General features: G+C 49.5%; 1 protein-coding gene across 1 annotated transcript; it reads right to left on the bottom strand.

The window, feature by feature from the left end:
• Positions 1 to 2,209: 2,209 nt before the first annotated feature.
• On the bottom strand, positions 2,210 to 16,484 carry Nodal (nodal growth differentiation factor). The gene is made up of 4 exons (XM_051152489.1): positions 16,358 to 16,484; positions 8,828 to 8,986; positions 3,732 to 4,447; positions 2,210 to 2,969 (listed from the first exon to the last, which is right to left on the bottom strand). Exons 1-4 carry the CDS (start codon positions 16,482 to 16,484, stop codon positions 2,817 to 2,819), a joined length of 1,155 nt encoding a protein of 384 aa, XP_051008446.1. The 3' UTR covers positions 2,210 to 2,816.
• Between the last annotated feature and the right edge of the window lie 3,278 nt (positions 16,485 to 19,762).

Raw genomic sequence — 19,762 nt, 5'->3', positions numbered from 1 at the left:
TCCTCACTGTTAGCAATGCAATCCTGCGTGTGATTCCATGACCAGTTTGTTTTCTTACTGTCCTTCCAAACTAGCAGGTGTTTGGAACTAGGGGAAAAGTTCTCACCAACGGTTGCTGTTAACAGTTAAATAAAGTCCTTGAATATTGACTTGGTGTTTTGTGGTGCTGGGCATTGAACACTGCATTTCACATATGCTAAGGGAAAACACTCCCACAGAGACAGCCTAGAACTTACGTAGACCAGGCTGGCCTTGAATGTAAAGAGATCCACCTGTCTGCCTTCCAGGTGCTAGGATAAGACATGTACTACCACGCTCTGCCTCTTTTTTTTTTTTTTCTCCCCTTTTTTGGTTTTTCGAGGCAGGGTTCTCAGTGTAGCCTTGGCTATCCTGGACTCACTTTGTAGACCATGCTGACCATGAAAATTCACAGGTCTGTCTGCCTCTGCCTCCCCAAGTACTAGGATTACAGGCGTGCTCCCTGTGCCCAGCTGAGAGCAAATAACTATTAAAGGCCCACATTATTCAGACAGGACAGTTCTCAGAGACAACCCTTTAGGATGTCCAAGGACTCTAGCCAATCTACAGACAAGAGCCAGAGCCATTATTAGATACTGGTACCCAGATACCCCCTGGCCAGGAGGGCAGCACAGTGTTCCTGCAGTCAGCATGTGTAGTTTGGTCACTTTGTGCCCACATCACCCACTTGACATTGGCAATGCCTTGTCACCAGGGAGCTTCATCCCAAATTCACAGAACAGCCAACTGTAGACTTCCACAAGCTGGAGCCACAAATAGAATGGCCTTTGGTGCTGCTGTTGGCTGTGTAAGAACCGCAGGTACCTGCTTCCTAAAACCGCTTCCTTCCAAGAACTTCAGTTTTGCAGTGGACGCAAGTCCTGGAAGTCAAAGCTTTGGTCTAAACTAGATTGACCACAGCCTCTCAATACCATCCACGTGCCCAGGACCTCAGCTCTGCTGTGACATCTATGTGGTCTTTCCTAGGTGGCATTCAGGAAAGGTAGATATAAGTGGACCTCCTAGGCTGTTTTCTGTTGGTTTTGTTTGCTTTGTTTTCGGTTTTTTTGAGACAAGGTTTCACTATGTTATCTTGGCTGTCCTGGACTCATTTTATAGACCAGGCTGGCTCAAACTCCTAGTGATCTGCCTGCCTCTGCCTCTGGAGTGCTGGGATTCTAAGGCTCTTTTCAAAAGTAAAGTCATTTGGTTGGTATGGTGGTAGACGTTGAGTAATCCCAGTGTTTTGAGTGTCTTGAAGCAGAATTGCCTTTTGTTTGAATCCAGTCTGGATTAAAGAATGAGACCCTGGTAATCTAAGTTTTTTTTTTTTTTAAGTGAGACCTTGACTGAAAACCCAACGCAGATAGAACCCTGTGGTTACTGAACTCTGCTCAGGGCTTGGGCTCGTTTGTCAACCCCAGGCTAGGCCATATAGCCAATCTGATCCCTGCTTGAACCAGTTTCACTGCTTTGTTTCAGCCAAGGTTGGAACAAAGTAGATGGAAGCAAGGGGGAGCTCCTGTAGACTTGCATCCCCTCCCCTCTCAAAGCAGCCCCCTAAATGTTTTCATTTAGCCAAAAGAAAACAGCGGAGCGTGGTGGCGCATGGCAGAGGCAGGTGGATCCCTGCGATCTCCAGGACAGCCTGGTCTACAAAGCAAGTCCAGGACAGCCACTGCTACACAGAGAAACCCTGTCTCAAAAAAACAAAAAGAAAAACCACACAGTTGCTCCCTTCTGCTATGCTGTCTTGTAGGACCCAGAGTTAGGACCCCCTGAGAAGATGTTTACAACAGGTGTGGGGCTTAGCAGGCCTTAAACTTAAGAGATTCAGAGAAGGCCCAGAGGGCAGTCCATGAAGGTCTAAGAGCCATGGCTGGTGTTTTGTTTTGAGGCAGGCTGTCACTGGCTGGTGTTTTGTTTTGAGGCAGGCTGTCACTGTCCTGGAACTCCTAAGTGCTGAGATTAAAAGTGTGTAGCACTACACCTGCTGGGCTTTAACCCAGGGTCGTCCTATGTATACTGTATACTAAGCAAGTGTCAGCCACTGGGCCAGTCGGTCACAAGTGCTTCACACTGCCACTTTCTATTTTACACGTGGAGGACCCCAGAAACACTGAGACTGAGGTGAATTGTCAATGGCTTTAATAGACTTGGGTTGTGTCTGCCAGGCAGACGTGTGAGGGCTCTGGCTTCTGTAGTCCACCATGGCCAGGCCCTCTTGGACAAGTGCCCACCACTCTGGTTAAAGGCACCAGCTGGTCCTGGAAGAACTGGACAGTGGCTTTCTTGTTTAGACAACTCATTAGTAGAGATCAGGAAGCCCCTAGCCAAGGCCAACATGTTAGCACCAGTGAGCCAGCCACAAAGTTGTGGGCCTCCCCAGCCCAGCTTCCAGCAAAGAAAGCCAAATGGCTAGTTTAATCTAATAAAATTATACTAAACTCGAGAAGGACAGTGGGTCACAGACCACTTGAGAATACAGGAAAGCTACAGACAGTCCAAAATAAATACATATATACCCTAACCTTTGCACACAATTTCAAACAGTTCATAGCCCCTATTTCCAGGGAGCCCAGCCAGCCCCTGCAAGGCTTCTCCATCCTGCCTTCATGCAGGAGCCTCTGGTTTGGCAGGTCTAAAAGCCCTGTATGCACAGGGGACAGGCCTTCCTTGTTAGCCCTGGCAGGCAGAGCTCTTCCATTTTTTGCTCCCTAGATTGACACCGTGAGGTCTCCCTGGAGTTCACCAGCATGGTGGAGAGCAAGCCGATTCAGCACGGTCCCCTGGTTCTGTCAGAGGCACCCACACTCCTCCACAATCATATCCTGGTGGTGTTCCAGGAGCACCCTGCCATTGTCCACGTAGAGCATGCTCAGGGGCCTGGTCTTCACAGGGGCACAGCAAGTGGAAGGGACCCGGTGGGGCTGGTAGCGTTTCAGCAGGCTCTGAAAGGGAAGAAGGAGGGGGTCAGTTTGCACTGCGGGGGCAAAGGCAGAATAACTATTTCTGGCTAAAGTGAAAACTTTGTTTCTGGTACAAAAATAGAAAATTATTTTTTTATAAATAAATAGAATGCTGCACATGCAGCTAGCTCATGAGCCCTCACACCAGGTCTGTGAAATATGTGCTACTGGCCTGGAAAAAAGACGTGCATCAGAATAAGCTGCTTAATTCACACAAGTAATGAACAGGCGTAGGGAAGGGTCGCCTAGTCCCAAAGGCCAATTCTGAATGTCCCTTTTTCAGAATGTCAGAGCTGTAGGAGCAGAGGTCCTCTGCTCTATTCCCATCAGCTAATTACAGGAACAAGGAAAAGCTGGAGGTGCAGCCCAGTTGTTTACCTAGCATGCATGAGGTTCTAGTGTGTTCCCCAGTATTGTAATAACTGGGTTGGGGGAGAGTGCATGCCTACAATCCCAGCACCAGGAGTGTGAAGGCAAAATGACTAGGAGTTTAAGGTCATCCTGGCCCATGTAATGAGTTTGAGGCCAGCCTGACATGAGAGAAACAGACGGAGAGAGCAAGAGCGAGAGCTCCTGCTCCCAGGGTAACCCTGCGGAACAGGACGCAGTGCTCTGATACTGCACCGCCACATCCTCACAGGACCTAACATGGTGGTGGCTTGAATGACCAACCCTAGTTATCTGATGGCAAACCTTGAGCCCCATCCCCTTTTCTAGCAGCTCATTCCATGCTGGGCATCGCACCTGGATATAGGCGTGGTTGGTAGGGTGAAACTCCTCCCCCACAGGGTTAGGGCACTCGCCCTCACAGCGATAGGCATTGTACTGCTTGGGATAGATGATCCATGAGCTCCAGCCAATCAGGTTGAAGTCCACCTGGAACTTGACCCTCCTACACAGTTGGCTTCTGTCTGGCAAGTGATGTCTCCGGTGCCTTCTGCCCCATCGACCCCTCTCTCCAGACAGCTGTCCCTCCTGGGCCCGCCAGGAGCTCTCAGCTTCCCAGAGCAAAGTGGCACCACCCAGCTGCCTCTGCTCCTGAGGTCGGTTGGAATACAGCATGAGCACATTGGTGCTGGTGTCAGCAACAGGTGAAGAATGGGGCTGATGCCAACACTGTCCTGCCAGACTGGACATCTGCTTCTCCAGTGCCCTGGGGTCCTTTAGCCACTTGGAGAGTGGCCCGGTCACCTCCAGCACTGTGCTGCCCGAGGAAAAAGTGACCTGGGACGGAGTGACAGTGAAACTCTCCATCTGAACACGCTCCACACAGTCAGCTGGGTCCTGCTCTGGGTCCAGCTTTGCCTGATGGAAAATTTCAATAGTGAGTGGACCGTCAATGGGGAGGTTCATAGGGCTGGGCAGCGGTAGCCGGAGCTCCGCCCATGCCAGATCCTCTTCTTGGCTCAAAAAGGAGAAGTCAAAAGCGAAGGTCCAGTTCTGTCCAGTCACTTCCACATCTGGGGGAGAAATCAAGGAAGGAAGCAGGGTAAGCAGGAGTTGTGTTAACCACTAGCTAGGAGGGCTGCCTACCTGCCTACCACCTCTCACCCTCACCCATCCCATATTGGCTTGTAATATTATTGAGTCTATTGTATTTATTTTGGCTTTTTGAGAGGAGTTTCATACTAACTCAGGCAGAATTGGAACCTGCTGTTTATCCTTGATTGGCCTGGAACCATTCCTTCTGTCTCAGTCTCTCAAGGGCTAGGGTTACAAGTTAACCCTGAAGAGACTCAATACACTCTTGCTTCCGTCTTTTTCATCCTTTTTTTTTTTTTTTAAATTATTTGTGTGTGTGTGTGTTTAGATATAGCCCATTTTAGAGATGAAGCAAAAAAGAAGCCTCAGAGGCACAAAGTCTTATATAAGACTCTTTCTTGTCTACAGAGTGAGTTCTAGGGCAGCCAGGGCTACTCAGAGAAACCGTCTCAAAAAACAAGCAGAAAAAGAGCACTAGATGGCTCTGCCACCCCTCGACCAGCAAACAGCCTCAGGCTGAGGCCATCATACCTAGACCGTGGCCTTCTACTTGCCCTGTTGAGCCTTGAGTAAGCCACCGTCTCAGGCTTGTACTTTTCCTCAGTGGACAGGGCCGCTTGCTTCAGACACACTGGGTAGATGTAAATATGACAGATACCCCTGAACTCTCAGGGAAGAACAAATAAGAGACCTCATGCTGGCCACCTTCCCCGCCCCCCACAGGCTCCTATAGCCCACAGACTCAGAGGCTTGTTTTCACCAGCCTTACAGACCCTCGGTTTCCCTATCCAGTCTTTCCTATCTACCTGCAGGATGCTCACCCTGCTCCCTTGTGCCCGGTTCATCACACAGGTGGAGCAGATATACAGCCCTGTGTGACAAGAACCCAAGACAGAGTGGCCCTCACTCAGCGAGATACACTGAGGTAGTATAATCCTTTTAGCTGAGTCGTAGATGAATCTTTTCTGATATCTGGGACTAATGTGCATGAATGGATTTTTAAAGTGATTTAAGTGAGTGGGCGTGGCCACTCATGCCTACAATCCCAATGCTCAACCGTGGGTTTGCAGCCAGCCCAGGCTACAGTATGAGACACTATGCTGCCTTAAAAAAAAAAGTAATTTTGAACTTTTTGCCATCCTACTTTCCTCTTCTTTGCATTACTGCCACTTGTGGTGGCACATGCCTTTAATCCCAACATTGGGAACACATAGAAACAGGAGGCTTTGGCTGGAGAGATGGTTCAGAGATTAAGCGCACTGTCTGTTCTTCTGAAGATGGTGAATTCAATTCCTAGCAACCATAGAGTGGCTCACAACCATCTATAATGAGATCTAGTGCCCTCTTCTGGTGTATATGGTTACAGGCAGAACACTATATACGTAATAAATAAATAAATTTAAAAAAAAAAAAAAAGCCAGGCGTGGTGGCGCATGCCTTTAATCCCAGCACTCGAGAGGCAGAGTCAGGTGGATTGCTGTGAGTTTGAGACCAGCCTGGTATACAAAGTAAGTCCAGGATGGCCAAGGCTACACAGAGAAACCCTGTCTCCAAAAACCAAAAAAAAAAAAAAAAAAAAAAAAGAGCAAAAACAAACAAAACGAGGAGCCATAGTGGAGCACCACAGATCTCTGGTGCCTGAAGGAGTACTCAGTACCCCCATCACAGTGTCCTTGCTTTGATCTTTCAAGATTTATTATGTATACAGTGTTCTGCCTGCATATACATCTACCCACCAGAAGAGGGCACCAGATCTCATTGTAAATGGTCTATCTTGTGGTTGCTGGGAATTGAACTCAGGACCTCTGGAGGAGCAGTTGGTGCTCTTAACCTCTAAGCCATCTTTCCAGCCCCTGTTTTTGCTTTTTTTAATGTACTTATTTATTTTTAATGTATGACTGCTCTGTTTTCATGCACACCAGAAGAGGGCACAAGATCCCTTTATTATACATGGTCCTGAGCCACCATGTGGTTACTGGGAATTGAACTCAGGACCTCTGGAAGAGCAGCCAGCGCTCCTAACCACTGAGTGAGTATCTTAGGCCTGAGATAAGCTACCCAAGGCAATTCCCAGCTTTAGCCTCTGGAAGCTTCCTTCCCCCTCCCTCCCCTTCTCTGTCTTTTCACTTAGTTTCTACTCCCCTCCTCATTAGTCACACCAGAAGACAATAACCAGCCCTTTGGAAGACTCTCCCCAAACACCAGTGACCCTGGAGGCTAGGAAGGATACGCTAGTCTCTTCTGGCTACCGGCTATAGCAGCAGCCTGGGTGCTGCAAATGGTCACTAGAGGCAAGTGTTCCTGCATCACAGCTGAAAGCAGCAGCCTGAGTGCCCCCTGACCTGAGGAGTTCCCCTGGGGGGGGGGCGGGCTTCCAGTTTGATGCTGGTCAGGTGGTTTTCCTTCTCTGGGGGCCTTCAGTTGCCTTCTCAGTCGAAGGAATGTATGTGCTATATAACTCGAAAAGATGCTCTGCGCTCTGCCCAGCACAAGCGAGTAGTCAAAGGTTGGCTGTGTCAGGCTTTTCCTTGCTTGTGTGGAGAACTAGGAAACGAAATGTGGTAGGCAGGTAGGCAGGTAGCCAGGCACGAGGCCCTGGACTGAGCCACTCACCAATGACTGGGATGGCAGGCCAGGAAGAAACTGATTCCTCTCTGGTGACCCTCAGACTTCCCTGGGATGGCGGGTCCTCCAGATTTAGCTCTAGCTCTTGAAACAACTGACACTATAACTTCCAATGGGATGGTATTCACGAGGAAGGGGTTCACAGACACCCTGAAACCCCGCTTGCGTTCTCAGTGTGGATTTGGCAAGAATCATCAGCACATTTAGCCGCCTCCAATTCTAAAGGAAAGAGTTCAGACACAGGCCATTTGCCTGCCCCTGCCCTCAGCCCAGGAGGCAGGGGGCTGTCATAAGGTCCTTGTCATTTTCTGCTCCCCATATGCCAAGGCTTTACCCAAACTGTCTCCCTACCTCCCACCCCCTCGTACAGCCATTTGCACATGAGTAAGCTGAACAAGTAGGGCCCGACGCTTAGATTCCAGCTGACAGACCCCATTACCACTATCCTGGGGCAGGTTACCTGCTGACTCAAGAGGGAAGGGAGGGGCCCGGGATGCCCTCTCCCCTAGGCTCCCTCCAGGTAGAGACTTTTTGCTGAAATGGAGGCGGTTGTCACCATTGGTGAATAGTTAAAACGCTAAAGTTGGTTGTGTACATTTAAATAAACCAACCAGGAGACAGCGGTCCCCTGATGTACAAAAGCAAACAAAAAGTGAGATGATGTTGCCGCGGACGCAGGCGACTGCGAAACAGAACCCCCCAGACTGCCCCATCACTATATAAACCTTGCAGAGCCTTCTAGAAGGGAAGTGAACTGGAAAAGTATGTTTTTCTGACTTTGCCTCAGTCTCACCTTAGGCGGACGGGCTGAGCACTCTACTAATTTCCCATTGCCTCGGCTCCCAGGGTGTCCTGGTCCGTGGTCTCTAGATGACCCTTTAGGAGAGGGTCACCGACAGTCTCACCCTAGACACCCCAGACAGGGACTAGGGACTCCGCCTCCAGGTCGCTAGGGCCGGCGGGCAGCAGGTCAGACCGGATTAGAAAATGTGGATTGCGTCCAGGTCCCGCGGAGGGGCGTCTGGCCCGGGAGGACAGGCCCGGGCTGGCCAAGCTGCCCAAGGGACGGGATGTGGATTGCCCCCGCGTTCCCGAGTCCGGACACCCTCTCCTGGGCACCCACCTGTCGGCCTGCTCTAGTGAGCGTCACTCAGGTCACTGGGCCAATTACACACTCGCACACCTCGAGCCAAGGGTGGGGTCACTCAAGACACCTGGCACCACCCAACCTGGAAGAGCTATCTGAGTTCTGGACTTCCGACACCCGATCTCTAATTTCGGATCCTTGAGCCCTACTTCCTTGTGGCATTTGCTGAATCAGTGACAAAACTCAGCAACGACTTGTTTTATTGTACGCCCGGTTCTGTGCAGAGCGTTTCCGGGGGAGGTGTCACTTAGTCCCCTCCAGAAGTCTATGAAGGAAGTCCTTCTAGTTTAAACTACAGATGGGCAAGCTGAGGCTCCCAGATACTCAGTGGCGTGATAGGTTCCGTCGCCCTACCCTTTTACCCTCTGCCGTCTAAACTGGTACCGGACCCGAAGGGCGGTGGCCTCTGGACGCTGGGTTCTTCTCGAACCCGTCCCCCAGCTCTGTGCCTTGAGCCTGCTCACACGGAAACATTAAGACGAGACTCTGCATGCATGCCCCCTCGGTGCCCAATCTCCGCCATAACCACCACCCGCCTCCTAGCCGTGCACCCTTGGGTGCTGGCGAGGCCAGACTTGCAGCCTACCTTGAGCCTGGAGGCTGCGGATGATGTCCGCCCGAGGCAGCGGGTCTCGGTAGAGGCTCAGCATATATGCCAGTGGAGAAGGTGACGAGGGCTGCCCCCGTGTCCACACAGGCAAGGCGGCCACGGTCGCGGCGCGAGGCTCGAGTAGGGCCCAGCAGGCTTGGAGAAGAAGGATGGGAAAGCAGGAGGCACTCATGGTAGGCTGGTTAGACCCGCAAACAGCGTCTAAGTCCCTTATATCTGAGCCGCCGTCCCGCCCCGCCCCCTCCCTTCCTCTCTCCCGAGAGGTCTTAAGAACCTATACGCCCCCCCCCGCAGAGGGGCAGGGCAGGGGAACCCCTGCTGGGGGAAGGTGTGATGTGATGAAATAGACAGATAAATTGGGGGGGGGGGCGGAGACTGGATACAAAGACTGGATCTAGGCTGCCCCTCACCTTGCCCCCTACCTCGGAAGTCTTACTGCTGAGACAGTGCGGGCTCGTACTTGGCTCCGAATTGTGCTTCGCCAACCCCAGAACCTCAACCATGGCTTCCTTATTCTGCCTGTTGTAGGTAGGGAGGGTGGGGAAAGGGCAACCTTCGGTTATGGATAGCACCAGGCCAGCATGGGGTACAGCCTTCATTTGGCAAGGCCTCTAGGCAACTACTAGGTATTGGAAAGTTGCGAGAACAAAGGTGATGCCAGCTTCAAATACCAAAGTGGCCTCCTAGGGAGCAAAGGGAATACTCCGTGAAAGCCAAAGGCCTAGCTAAATCTAACCTAGGTGTTTGGGGTGTTGGCAGGCCCTTCTCGGCTTGTTATGGGAGTTTCTGAAGGGGGGTAGGGTGGGGTTTGCTGGCCGCGTCTCCTGTCAGCAGTGGCAGGGCCCTGGGAGATCTTAGTCACCTCAAGATCATTGCTCCATCTCTCTGAAGCCTAGTCACCTTGTTGGCACAAGATAAAATTGAGCGTCTTTTCTTTTCTCAGTCAAAGAAACTAACTTCAGTCATATTTCTTGTTTGTGTGGGGACTTGAAATAATACATATGCCGTATGCGCAAGGCTTATGTTAAGAGGTGAGCATCTTTCACACTGTGAGTTTGTAGGAATGGAGCTATTGAGGACAGAGTCTTGGAAATGGAAAGACCCTAGGAATTGTGTTCTCAAAAGGAAAGGCGGGATTGGAATTACCTTTAAAGAAATGTAAATTCCTGTCCCGAAATCCGCCCCCATGTTTTCCTCGGCAACTCCAGGCTTTCCCCTCAGCTACTCCCCACCCCCATCCTGTTCTTTTCAAGCCTTCAACTAGCACATTAACAGCTGGCTAACTAACATTTACTGAACACCTACTATGTGCGGGGTACTTTACACACTTGGCCTCTTTCACTGGCTGGATGTGAGCAGGTGTTAGCAGTGGGCAGACTCCCTGGGGCGTGTAGGGACTGTTTTAACCATCTGGAAGGAGCCTGGAGTGGCAACAGGTCCTGATCTCTCTCTCTCTCTCTCTCTCTCTCTCTCTCTCTCTCTCTCTCTCTCTCTCTCTCTCTCTCTCTCTCACACACACACACACACACACACACACACACACCAGGGTCTCGTGTAGCAACAACTAGCCTTAAACTCATTTTGTAGCTGAGGATGACCTTTAATTTTAATCTTCTTGCCTCCACCTCCTAAATACTTGGATTACATTACAAATGCCCTGGTTTATGTGGTATTACGGATTGAACCCATGGCCTCCTGCATGCTAGGAAAATACAATACGAAGTGAGCTGCAGCTTCAGGCCCGCAGCGCCGGGCACCATGTCCTAACTTGCCTAAGGATTCCCGTCCCCCCGGGCTGTTTGTTACACCTTGGAGTCCACAGCTCCCTCTAGACTTCAGAATTAGAATTCAGAGAGAGGGCGTGTGGTGATCTGCATATTCAGAAGCACCCCAGTGATTCTTATCTGAAGGCTTTGGAAACCTGGGTGGGCCAGGTTAACGGTGTAGGCTCTGTCCCCAGTCAAACAGCTGGAGAGATCTCCTCCTACCCACAAAAAAACTAAAGTGCTTGGAAAGCTCTGAACCCTTTTGAAAGGATTATTTATACATCTGATGGTTACCAGTGTGGGGAATTAGAAGGTCCGGCCCTCGGCAGCAGACTCTGCCCCAGAGGCAGACAGCACCTGGATCCTAGCAGGTAGAAATCAAATAAGGACAGATTGCCAGGCATGGCAGTGCCTGCCTTTAATCCCAGCACTCTGAGAGGCAGAGAGGCAGGATGATCTCTGAGGGAGTTCAAGGCCAGCCTGATCCACAAAGCAAGTCCCAGAGGGTAGTGTTCAAGGCCAGCAGGACTACATGGTAAGATGCTAACTAACAACAACAACAACAAAAAAATGTGAACACCAAGTATGGCGATGCAGAGGGAAGCTATAGAGGTGGGAACTGTGGAACCTGGGATTGCGGTCTCTGTATTCCTGGGACCCAGGTGGCTAAGGGCAGCCTTACCCACCAAGATCCAAGAAGGAATGACAAAGACGATGTGTCTGCCGTCAGTACTGGGCTAGAAGCATCTCAAAATGAATGGTTAAGCTTCCGGCATCCTGTGCGTCTTGCACTGTGTGACACATGGGAGCCTTAAGAACTAAGTTGCAGTTAATGATCATAACAATGCCTAATTGCACAGGACATTCTGCTAAAAGCTTCCACTGACGTCATCGGCTACCTTACGTCTAAGACATGAAGATGATGCAGAGTGGAGGAGAAAGGTGCTGGGGACCCAGGATACACAAGAAGCAGCCAATAAGAGAAAGAGGAAGGCCCACCTGCCACCCAAATCCAAGTTTGAACTCTTGATGCTTTCCCATAAAAGAGAGCTGAGAAGAGAAAGAGATGGAGAAGAAAAGAACTGGTGAGATGGTTCCGTGGATAAAAGCGCTTGCCCCCAAGTCTGGTGGCCTGAGTTCCATCCCTGAGACTCATAGAGTGAAGGGAAATTGACCTCTGCAGGTTGTCCTCCACTATGGTACGACATACACAAATATACAAATCAATCTCTCTCTCTCTCTCTCTGCTTTTTGTTGTTGTTGTTGTTGTTGCTTTTTGTTTTTTTTTTTTAATATTTTATTTAACTTTAATTTTTATGTGCCTTAGTATGAGAATGTCAGATCTTGGAGTTACAGACAGTTGTGAGCTGCCATGTCAGTGCTGGGAATTGAACCTGGGTCCTTTGGAAGAGCAGGCAGTGCTCTTAACCCCTGAGCCATCTCTCCAGCCCTTTTGTTTTGTTTCTTGAGACAGGGTTTCTCTGTGTAGCCTTAGCTATCCTGGACTCCCATTGTAGACCAGGCTGGCCTCGAACTCACAGAGGTGATCCTCCTGCCTCTGTCTCCCTAGTACTGGGATTAAAGGCATGCACCACCACACCCAGCTTTCTCTCTGCTTTTCAAGACAGGGCTTCTCTATGTAGTCCTGGCTGTTCAGGAACTCACTATGTAGACCAAGCTGGCTTTGAACTCAGAGAGATCCACCTGCCACTGCCTCCTAAATGCATATGCCAGCATACCAGCACAAAACAAACAAATAAATAAAATAAAGGGGGGGGGGGGCAATACTTAGAATCCCAGGAAATGGAGGCAGGAAAATACAGCAGTTCAAGGCTAGCCTCAGCTACACAGTAAATAGACTAAAGGAAATAAATGGGACCCTGTGACAAAACAAAACAACAAACAAACAAACAAAAGCCTTGTGCAAATATGTCTTGTAGTAAAAGTATTTTAGGCTTCCCAAGGCTTGCCCTCCTGTGCCCATGCCTGCAGACAGAGCTCATTATTGTGTGTATTGGCCCCCAGCTGCTTGGGGATCTGGGGTTTCTCCCTGGACTGTCTGACATAGCTTGTCCATCCCCAGCATTCTGTCATTCCACGGGAAGAGGACCCAAGTCTCCGCAGCCTCTTCAGGGCACAGGCCGACTGTCACCGGCAGGTCACCCTCCTCTGTTAATTAAGGACACTAGTTAGTCTCAGGGATGTTTCCTGAAAGGCCAGAAGTGGTCTTTTCTGAGGCCGAGGGTGACACTTTCTCACTTCCCCCAGACAGACTGACCTGAAAGATAACCTCTGTGGCCTGCCTGCACAGCTGCTGGGGGTGGGCGGGGCGGGAGGGAGGGGGCGGGGGCAAAGTCTCCTGAGATTGCAAAGGCTTCCAGCAGGCTGATCTTGCTCTCCTGACTGAGTCCTGCTCCAGGCCCCTGAAGTCAGGTGTCAGAAAGCAAATCTGGATCCTTCTCTCACCACTCTAGTGTTTTGGATCAATTGTTCACTATTTTAAAACAAAACAAAACACTGACTTATTTATTCCAGTGTGTGCACAGGCCACCCCAGTGCCATGGCCTGTATATGGAGGTCAAAGGAAAACTTGGGGCTGGCATTTCTCTCATTTTTCCCATGTGGGTTCAGGGCTTCAGGCTTAGCAGTAAGTTTTTTTATTTGCCAGCTCACTAGATCTATTTTGATGCTTCTGCTTGCCTGACTACAAAATGAGGATAAATAATAACATCTAAACAATATGAGGGCTGTAGATAGCAAAACGCAGGGAAACATGGTGCGTGTGTCATTTGGCAATTCATTGAATAAATCTGGTCATGCTGTGAATTCACTCAGACGTGATTCTTAGGGGCTCAAAGACATGTTTGGTATGTATTATTACTTGTTTGTTTTTTTTGTTCTTAAGATTTTGGTGGGAATGAGGTTTCGAGACAGGGTTTCCCTGTGTAGCTTTGGCTGTCCTGGACTCACTCTGTAGACCAGGCTGGCCTCAAACTCACAGCAATCCACCTGCCTCTGCCTCAGGAGTGCTGGGATTAAAGGCGTCCGCCACCACGAAGATTTCTTTTTATTTTATGAGTTTGGGTGTTTTGTCTGCTTGTGTATCTGTGTATCATGTGTGCCCAGTGTCTTCAGAGGCTAGAAGAGGGGGCCAGATCCCTTGGAACTGCAATTACTGACAGTTGTTGTAAGCTGCCAGGTGGTTGTGGAGATTGAACTCAGGACTCTGGAAGAGCATGCAGTGCTTTTAACTTCTGAGCCATCTTTCCAGCCCTGGTTTTTGTTAGTGTTGTTGTTTTGTTTTTGAGACAAACTCTCATTTTCTACCCAAGGCTGGCCTCCAACTTACTATGTAGCTGAGGTTGGCCTTGAACTCCTGATTCTCCTGCCCCACCTCCCAAGTGCTGGGATTACAGGCAGATAACAACAACAACAAAAGTTAGTGAGCTTTTCCTGCCTGCGGAGTTGTTGGTTTTTGTTTTGCTTTGAGACAGGATTTCACCATGTAGCCCAGGCTGGCCTCAAGCTGACAGAGATGCACCTGCCTCTACCTTCAGAGTTCTGGGATTAAAGGTGTGCACCACCATGGCTCAGGCTCAGCCTGTGGACCAGGTTTGACACTGGCTGCATTGATACACAGCTGGCCCTCGGTGTCTGCAGGTTCTTACTCTGTCAATTCAACCATCTTGGTTAGAAAATATTCTAGGAACACCAACTTACCACTATATAGAGTATAATAACCACTCACCCAGCTTTTCTTTTGCTTTAGGTCTTATTACAGATGGCTGTGAGCCACCATGTGGTTGCTGGGAATTGAACTCAGGACTTCTGGACGAGCAACCAGTGTTCTTAACCACTGAGCCATCTCTCCAGTCCTTGTTTTAGGTCTTATAAGTCACTGGGAGATAATCTAAAGTGTCGGGGAAGGGCTGGCCATGTAGCTCAGTTGGTAGGATACTTTCTTAGCAGGATTCGATTCCCAGGTGTGGTGGAACTTGGGAGGTAGAACAAAGGAGGATCAGAAACTCAAGGTCAACCTTAAGTACACAGTTCAAGGCCAGCCTGGTCTACAAGAGGCTTTGTCTAAAAAAGAAAAAAGAGTGTCTGAAAAATTATATAGTTTATATGCAGACATTGTGCTGTTTTATATGAGACTTGAGCCTCTGCTGATTTTGGTACCGGGGAGAATGATCTCTTCGTGGCTCTTCTGGACAACCGTATGTGTTAGCGCCCAAAAGCCACAGAGGAAGAGCTCAATAGTGAGTTCTTGGCAAAGGTGGAGAACACCTGCCTTCTTGCATCCCTCCAGTGTTTGGCGAAGCTTCGAGCATCCAGTTGCCATGTTTGCCATGTGACTCAATGGACTCCAATTTAGAAATCAAGGCCCCAGAACACTCACCTTTCTGCTGCTTCCACTGCTTTTCCTCCTTCAACCCCAGCCCATCTAACAACACAGACTCACTTTGTAGACCAGGCTGGCCTTGAACTCACAACTATCTGCCTGCCTCTGCCTGCCTCCCGAGTGCTGGCATTAAAGACGTGCGCCACCATGCCCGGCTACAAAGCCAAAACTCTGCTGCATATTGTATTTGAGGAAATGCAGACTCAGGAGTGTTTGGACGGTCCATGCCAGGGCTCACTGTACCCATGGTGACTATCACCTAGACTATATGTATATGGTCCTGGTTGGGTAAACTAGAAGCATGCTAAGTAGGGACCCCTCCCATCAGTCCCAGGAAGTGATTGGGATGCTAGCTTCTGCATTACAGATAGAGAACTGGATTGAGCTGGTTTAGCTCCAGGAGCCCAGCTGGGTGCTTCCCACAGGGTCAGGAGGTGAAGGCTCCCATGGCCTGGGAAACCCCAGGGAGTGGGAAGGTTTTGTGAAACAAACACAGAGACCACCAGGAGGGTGGCTTCTCCTCCCATCCTGGAGTTTCTGAGATTCTCACAGCTTCTGTCTGATGCCTCCCACGGCCCTGGCCCTTGGCGCAATTTGATGACTCAGCTCTGAGGTGAGCTGAGAGGACCCTCTCTCTGTTTCTGACTCTGTCTCTCGTGCGTGTGTGTGTGTGTGTGTGTGTGTGTGTGTGTGTGTGTGTGTGTGTATAAAGGTTGTAATAACACCAGAACTGTTTTTTTCTGGGTGCAAAGGTGCTGACTGTCCCCAAAACTGCTTTACCATAATGATCAGTTAGGGCATATACTAAGAGCAAGGCAAGGCAGGCATGGTGGTCCATACCTACAACTCCTCCAGCCCTTCAAAGTGGAGCCTAGAGGACCAGGAGTTAAAGGTTATCCTTCATCATTTAGTAAGATTGAGACAAGCCGGGCATGGTGCACCACATCAGACCCACTGAGTGAGCTCCCTTGTTGCTGCATGGGATGGCAATGTCCATATAGTGCAGAGGAGAATCCGTGTTGCACAGAGCGATGGTGGACAGGGTGACCTAAGAGGCCTCTGTGAGGGGCTGGTGGTCAGCCCTGGGGTCAGTCACCACTAGAAGCTGTGGCTCCCTGAAGGCTGCTTGGATCTGGTTGGGAAAGGTTTCAGGTTCGAAGCAGCTAGCAATGGGAGTGACTCCAGCAGCAGCAGCAAACGTCAGCACAGCTCGCTGGCCAGTGCTCCTGGAGGAGATGATGCTGACGTCAGCAGGGCTCTCAATGGCAACCATAGCCCGAGCTGCAAGCAACAGCTTCTCTCAGGCCCTCTTCAGATTTACGATGTAAACACCATCACTCTTCTTTTTGTAGATGCATTGCTCCATCTGGAAGTCAAGGTTGGTGCCATCTAAGTGGGTTCCTGAGGTAAGGAATTTGAGGACATCCTCCTCCTTCATCTGCAGGACATCAAGGGCTCCAGACATTGCGTAAGCTTCTCTTTAAGTTACGACGGCAATAAAAGACAACGCTGTATAGACCTATACTTGAGCAGCTCGAAAAGGCAATTTCTTTCTTTTTTTTTTTTTTTTTTTTTTTTTTTTTTTTTGTTTTTCGAGACAAGGTTTCTCTGTGTAGCCTTGGCCATCCTGGACTCACTTTGTAGACCAGGCTGGCCTCGAACTCACATCGATCCGCCTGCCTCTGCCTCCCGAGTGCTGGGATTAAAGGTGTGTGCCACCACGCCCGGCTTAAGGCAATTTATTTCATTCTCATTTACTTATGTGAATGTGTGTGCCTGTATGTGGGGGTGTTCCTGTGTGCTCAGGTGCCTGTAGCAGATCCCTTGGGGATGGACTTACAGGCTGCTGTGAGCTGTCTGACATGGGTGCTGGGCCTTGAACCCAAGTCCTCTTGAAGAGCATCAAGCAAGCACTCTTTTTTTAAAATTAAGATTTATTTATTTATTATTATACAGTGCTCTGCCTGCATGTGCACCTGCAGGCCAGAAGAGGGCATCAGATCTCATTATAGATGTTGTGACCCACCATGTGGTTGCTGGGAATCGAACTAGTGTCTCACAAATGCTATAGTGAAACACATTACCACTGAGCCACCGCCCCAGCCCAGTAATTTTGTTTGAAATTTTGTTTATATTTGTGTGTATATGTGTTAGGACATGTGTGTGCTGAGGTATGAGTGTGGTGGCCAGAAGACCACTTGGGAGGAAGAGGCAGGAGGACTGCTGCAAGTTTGAGGCCAGTCAGGGCTAGACAGCAAGATGCTATCTCAAATCAATAAAGCTGGACATGGTACCTCATGCCTGTAATCCTAGCCTTTGAGAAACAGTGGCAAGGGTTCGCCATAAATTTAAGGCCAGCCTGGTTTAACGTAACAAGTTCCGGGATTATACAGAGCTCTCAAAAGCAAAAACAAAAAACAAACCAAAAAAAAACCAGGTAAAACTAAACAAACAAGTTCCTAAAACTGTCAAAAATGGAAAATATAATGATGTTTTTTGTATGTTTGTCTACAACTCTGAAAGAAAAATATGGTAAAGGATATTTAGATTAAAGCTTAGAACCCTCTAAGGTCTTTGGAAGGCTGGCTCATTTTGGGGCTTAGGGAACCCAGTAGAGAAAGAGTCTTGCTGAGATGGGGGATGGCGCGCGCTCGCGCGCATGCTCGCGCCCTCTCTCTCTCTCTCTCTCTCTCTCTCTCTCTCTCTCTCTCTCTCTCTCTCTCTCTCTCTCTCTCCCAGTAGGTGATGCTATACTCCTCATTTGAAAGGGAAAGGTGGGAGGCTTAGAGACTGGGTGACTGACCGACAGTCACATGGTTAATAGCAGGGCTGGCATCCAGGGCTTTTGACTCCAAAGCCCACATTGGGTCACCTCAGGCGGGGATTGGGGTGGGGGTGGAGGGGTAGGGGGGCACCTGCAGCTCAGACTTCCAGCATCCTTGCTCTGTGGGCCACTGACCACAGGGGTCACAAGATCTCCAGGCAGATGCACCCCCCCCCACACACACAACCACTCACATCAAAGGGCCCTGGACTTCAAAGGCATCTTGGGAGAGGTGCACATACCGGGCTGAAAATGCAGAGAAGCCCAGGAGAGCTAATGCGATTAGCTCGAGGCTCTGGATGGGGCAGGAAGTACTTTAGAGAAACAGCTAATTCCCTGGAAGTGAGAATGTGTTCTCACCCCAACCAACTAGGAGTCTTTTATTCTAGGGCTAGTATCTCCTGGTCCCCAGACTTGGGGATTAGGGTGAGATGGGGCTCTGCCAAACCTGTGTCCTTTCCACGCGGGACTTACGAAGAGCCTGTTAGAAGCTAGCTGTTGGGCTGCATGCCTTTAAACCCAGCTCTCACTCGGGAGGCAGAGGCAGGAGGATCTCTGTGAGTTCAAGGCCAGCCTGGTCTACATAGAGAGTTCCAGGGCAGTTAACACGCACAGTCAGAGGCTGTCATACGACACCATGAAGGCTGCTGTGTCAGTACCATGCCAGACGTGTGGGACCCGAGCCTCACAGTGAAATTTTCTCAAACAACAACAAAGCCAGCTGCATGAGCTCCGTGCCAGATGCTTGGGATCCATGCCTCGTTTTCATCCTGACACTGGTGAAAGGAAACCCCGCATTTCGCTCAGCTCCAAGGGGCTGCTCTCTGGCTGCTCCCTCGAGGGGTACTTAGTCCTGTTTGTTTCACAGGTGAAAACACTCAGGATCCCTCCGATTCAGTTTCTGCCCAAAGTCACATTGGTACTAAATGGAAAACTGAGTGTGGTGGCGCACTCTTGCGATCCCAGCACTCAGGAGGTAGAGGCAGAAGAATCAGAAGTTTAATTTAAGGCTGTCCTCCGCTACACAGGGACTTTGAGACCCTTGGATGCTTGCTAGCATGTCATACATACTCTCGGAGGATCCAGTACCCTCTTCTGGCCTCCAAGGGCACTGCATGCAGGTAGCGCATAACTGTACATGCAGGCAAAACACCCATACACAAAATAATAAAATACTAATAACAATAAATTTTAAAGTTAGGGGCTGGAGAGATGGCTCAGAGGTTAAGAGCACTGGCTGCTCTTCCAGAGGTCCTGAGTTCAATTCCCAGCATCCACATGGTGGCTCACAACCATCTGTAATGTGATCTGATGTTCTCTTCTGGAGTGCAGGTGTTCATGTAGGCTGAACGTTGTATATTTAATAAATAAATAAATCTTTAAAAAAAAAAATTTAAGGGGCTGGAGAGATGGCTTAGTGGTTAAGAGCACTGCCTGCTCTTCCAAAGGACCCAGGTTCAATTCCCAGCAACCACATGGCAGCTCACAACTGTCTGTAACTCCAAGATCTGACACCCTCACACCAATGCACATAAATTAAAATTAAATAAAATATTAAAAAAAAAATTTAAGGTTATAAGTTGAGGCTTGCGTGGTGGCGCACAGCTTTAATCCCAGCACTCGGGAGGCAGAGCAGGCGGATCTCTGTGAGTTCGAGGCCAGCCTGGTTTACATAGTCAGTAAGACCCCTTAAGAAGGCAGCCGGGTGTGGTGGCACAGGCCTTTAATCCCAGCACTTGGGAGGCAGAGGCAGGCGGATTGCTGTGAGTTCGAGGCCAGCCTGGTCTACAAAGTGAGTCCAGGACAGCCAAGGCCACACAGAGAGACCTTGTCTCGAAAAACTAAAAAAATAAAATAAAAATTAAAAAACAAATTAAGAAACAAAACAAAAATGTATAAATTAGGCACAGTAAGCGATT

This window comes from Acomys russatus, chromosome 11 (genome assembly GCF_903995435.1).
Source record: "Acomys russatus chromosome 11, mAcoRus1.1, whole genome shotgun sequence".
NCBI lineage: Eukaryota > Metazoa > Chordata > Mammalia > Rodentia > Muridae > Acomys > Acomys russatus.
This window is presented reverse-complemented; position numbering and strand designations above follow the sequence as displayed.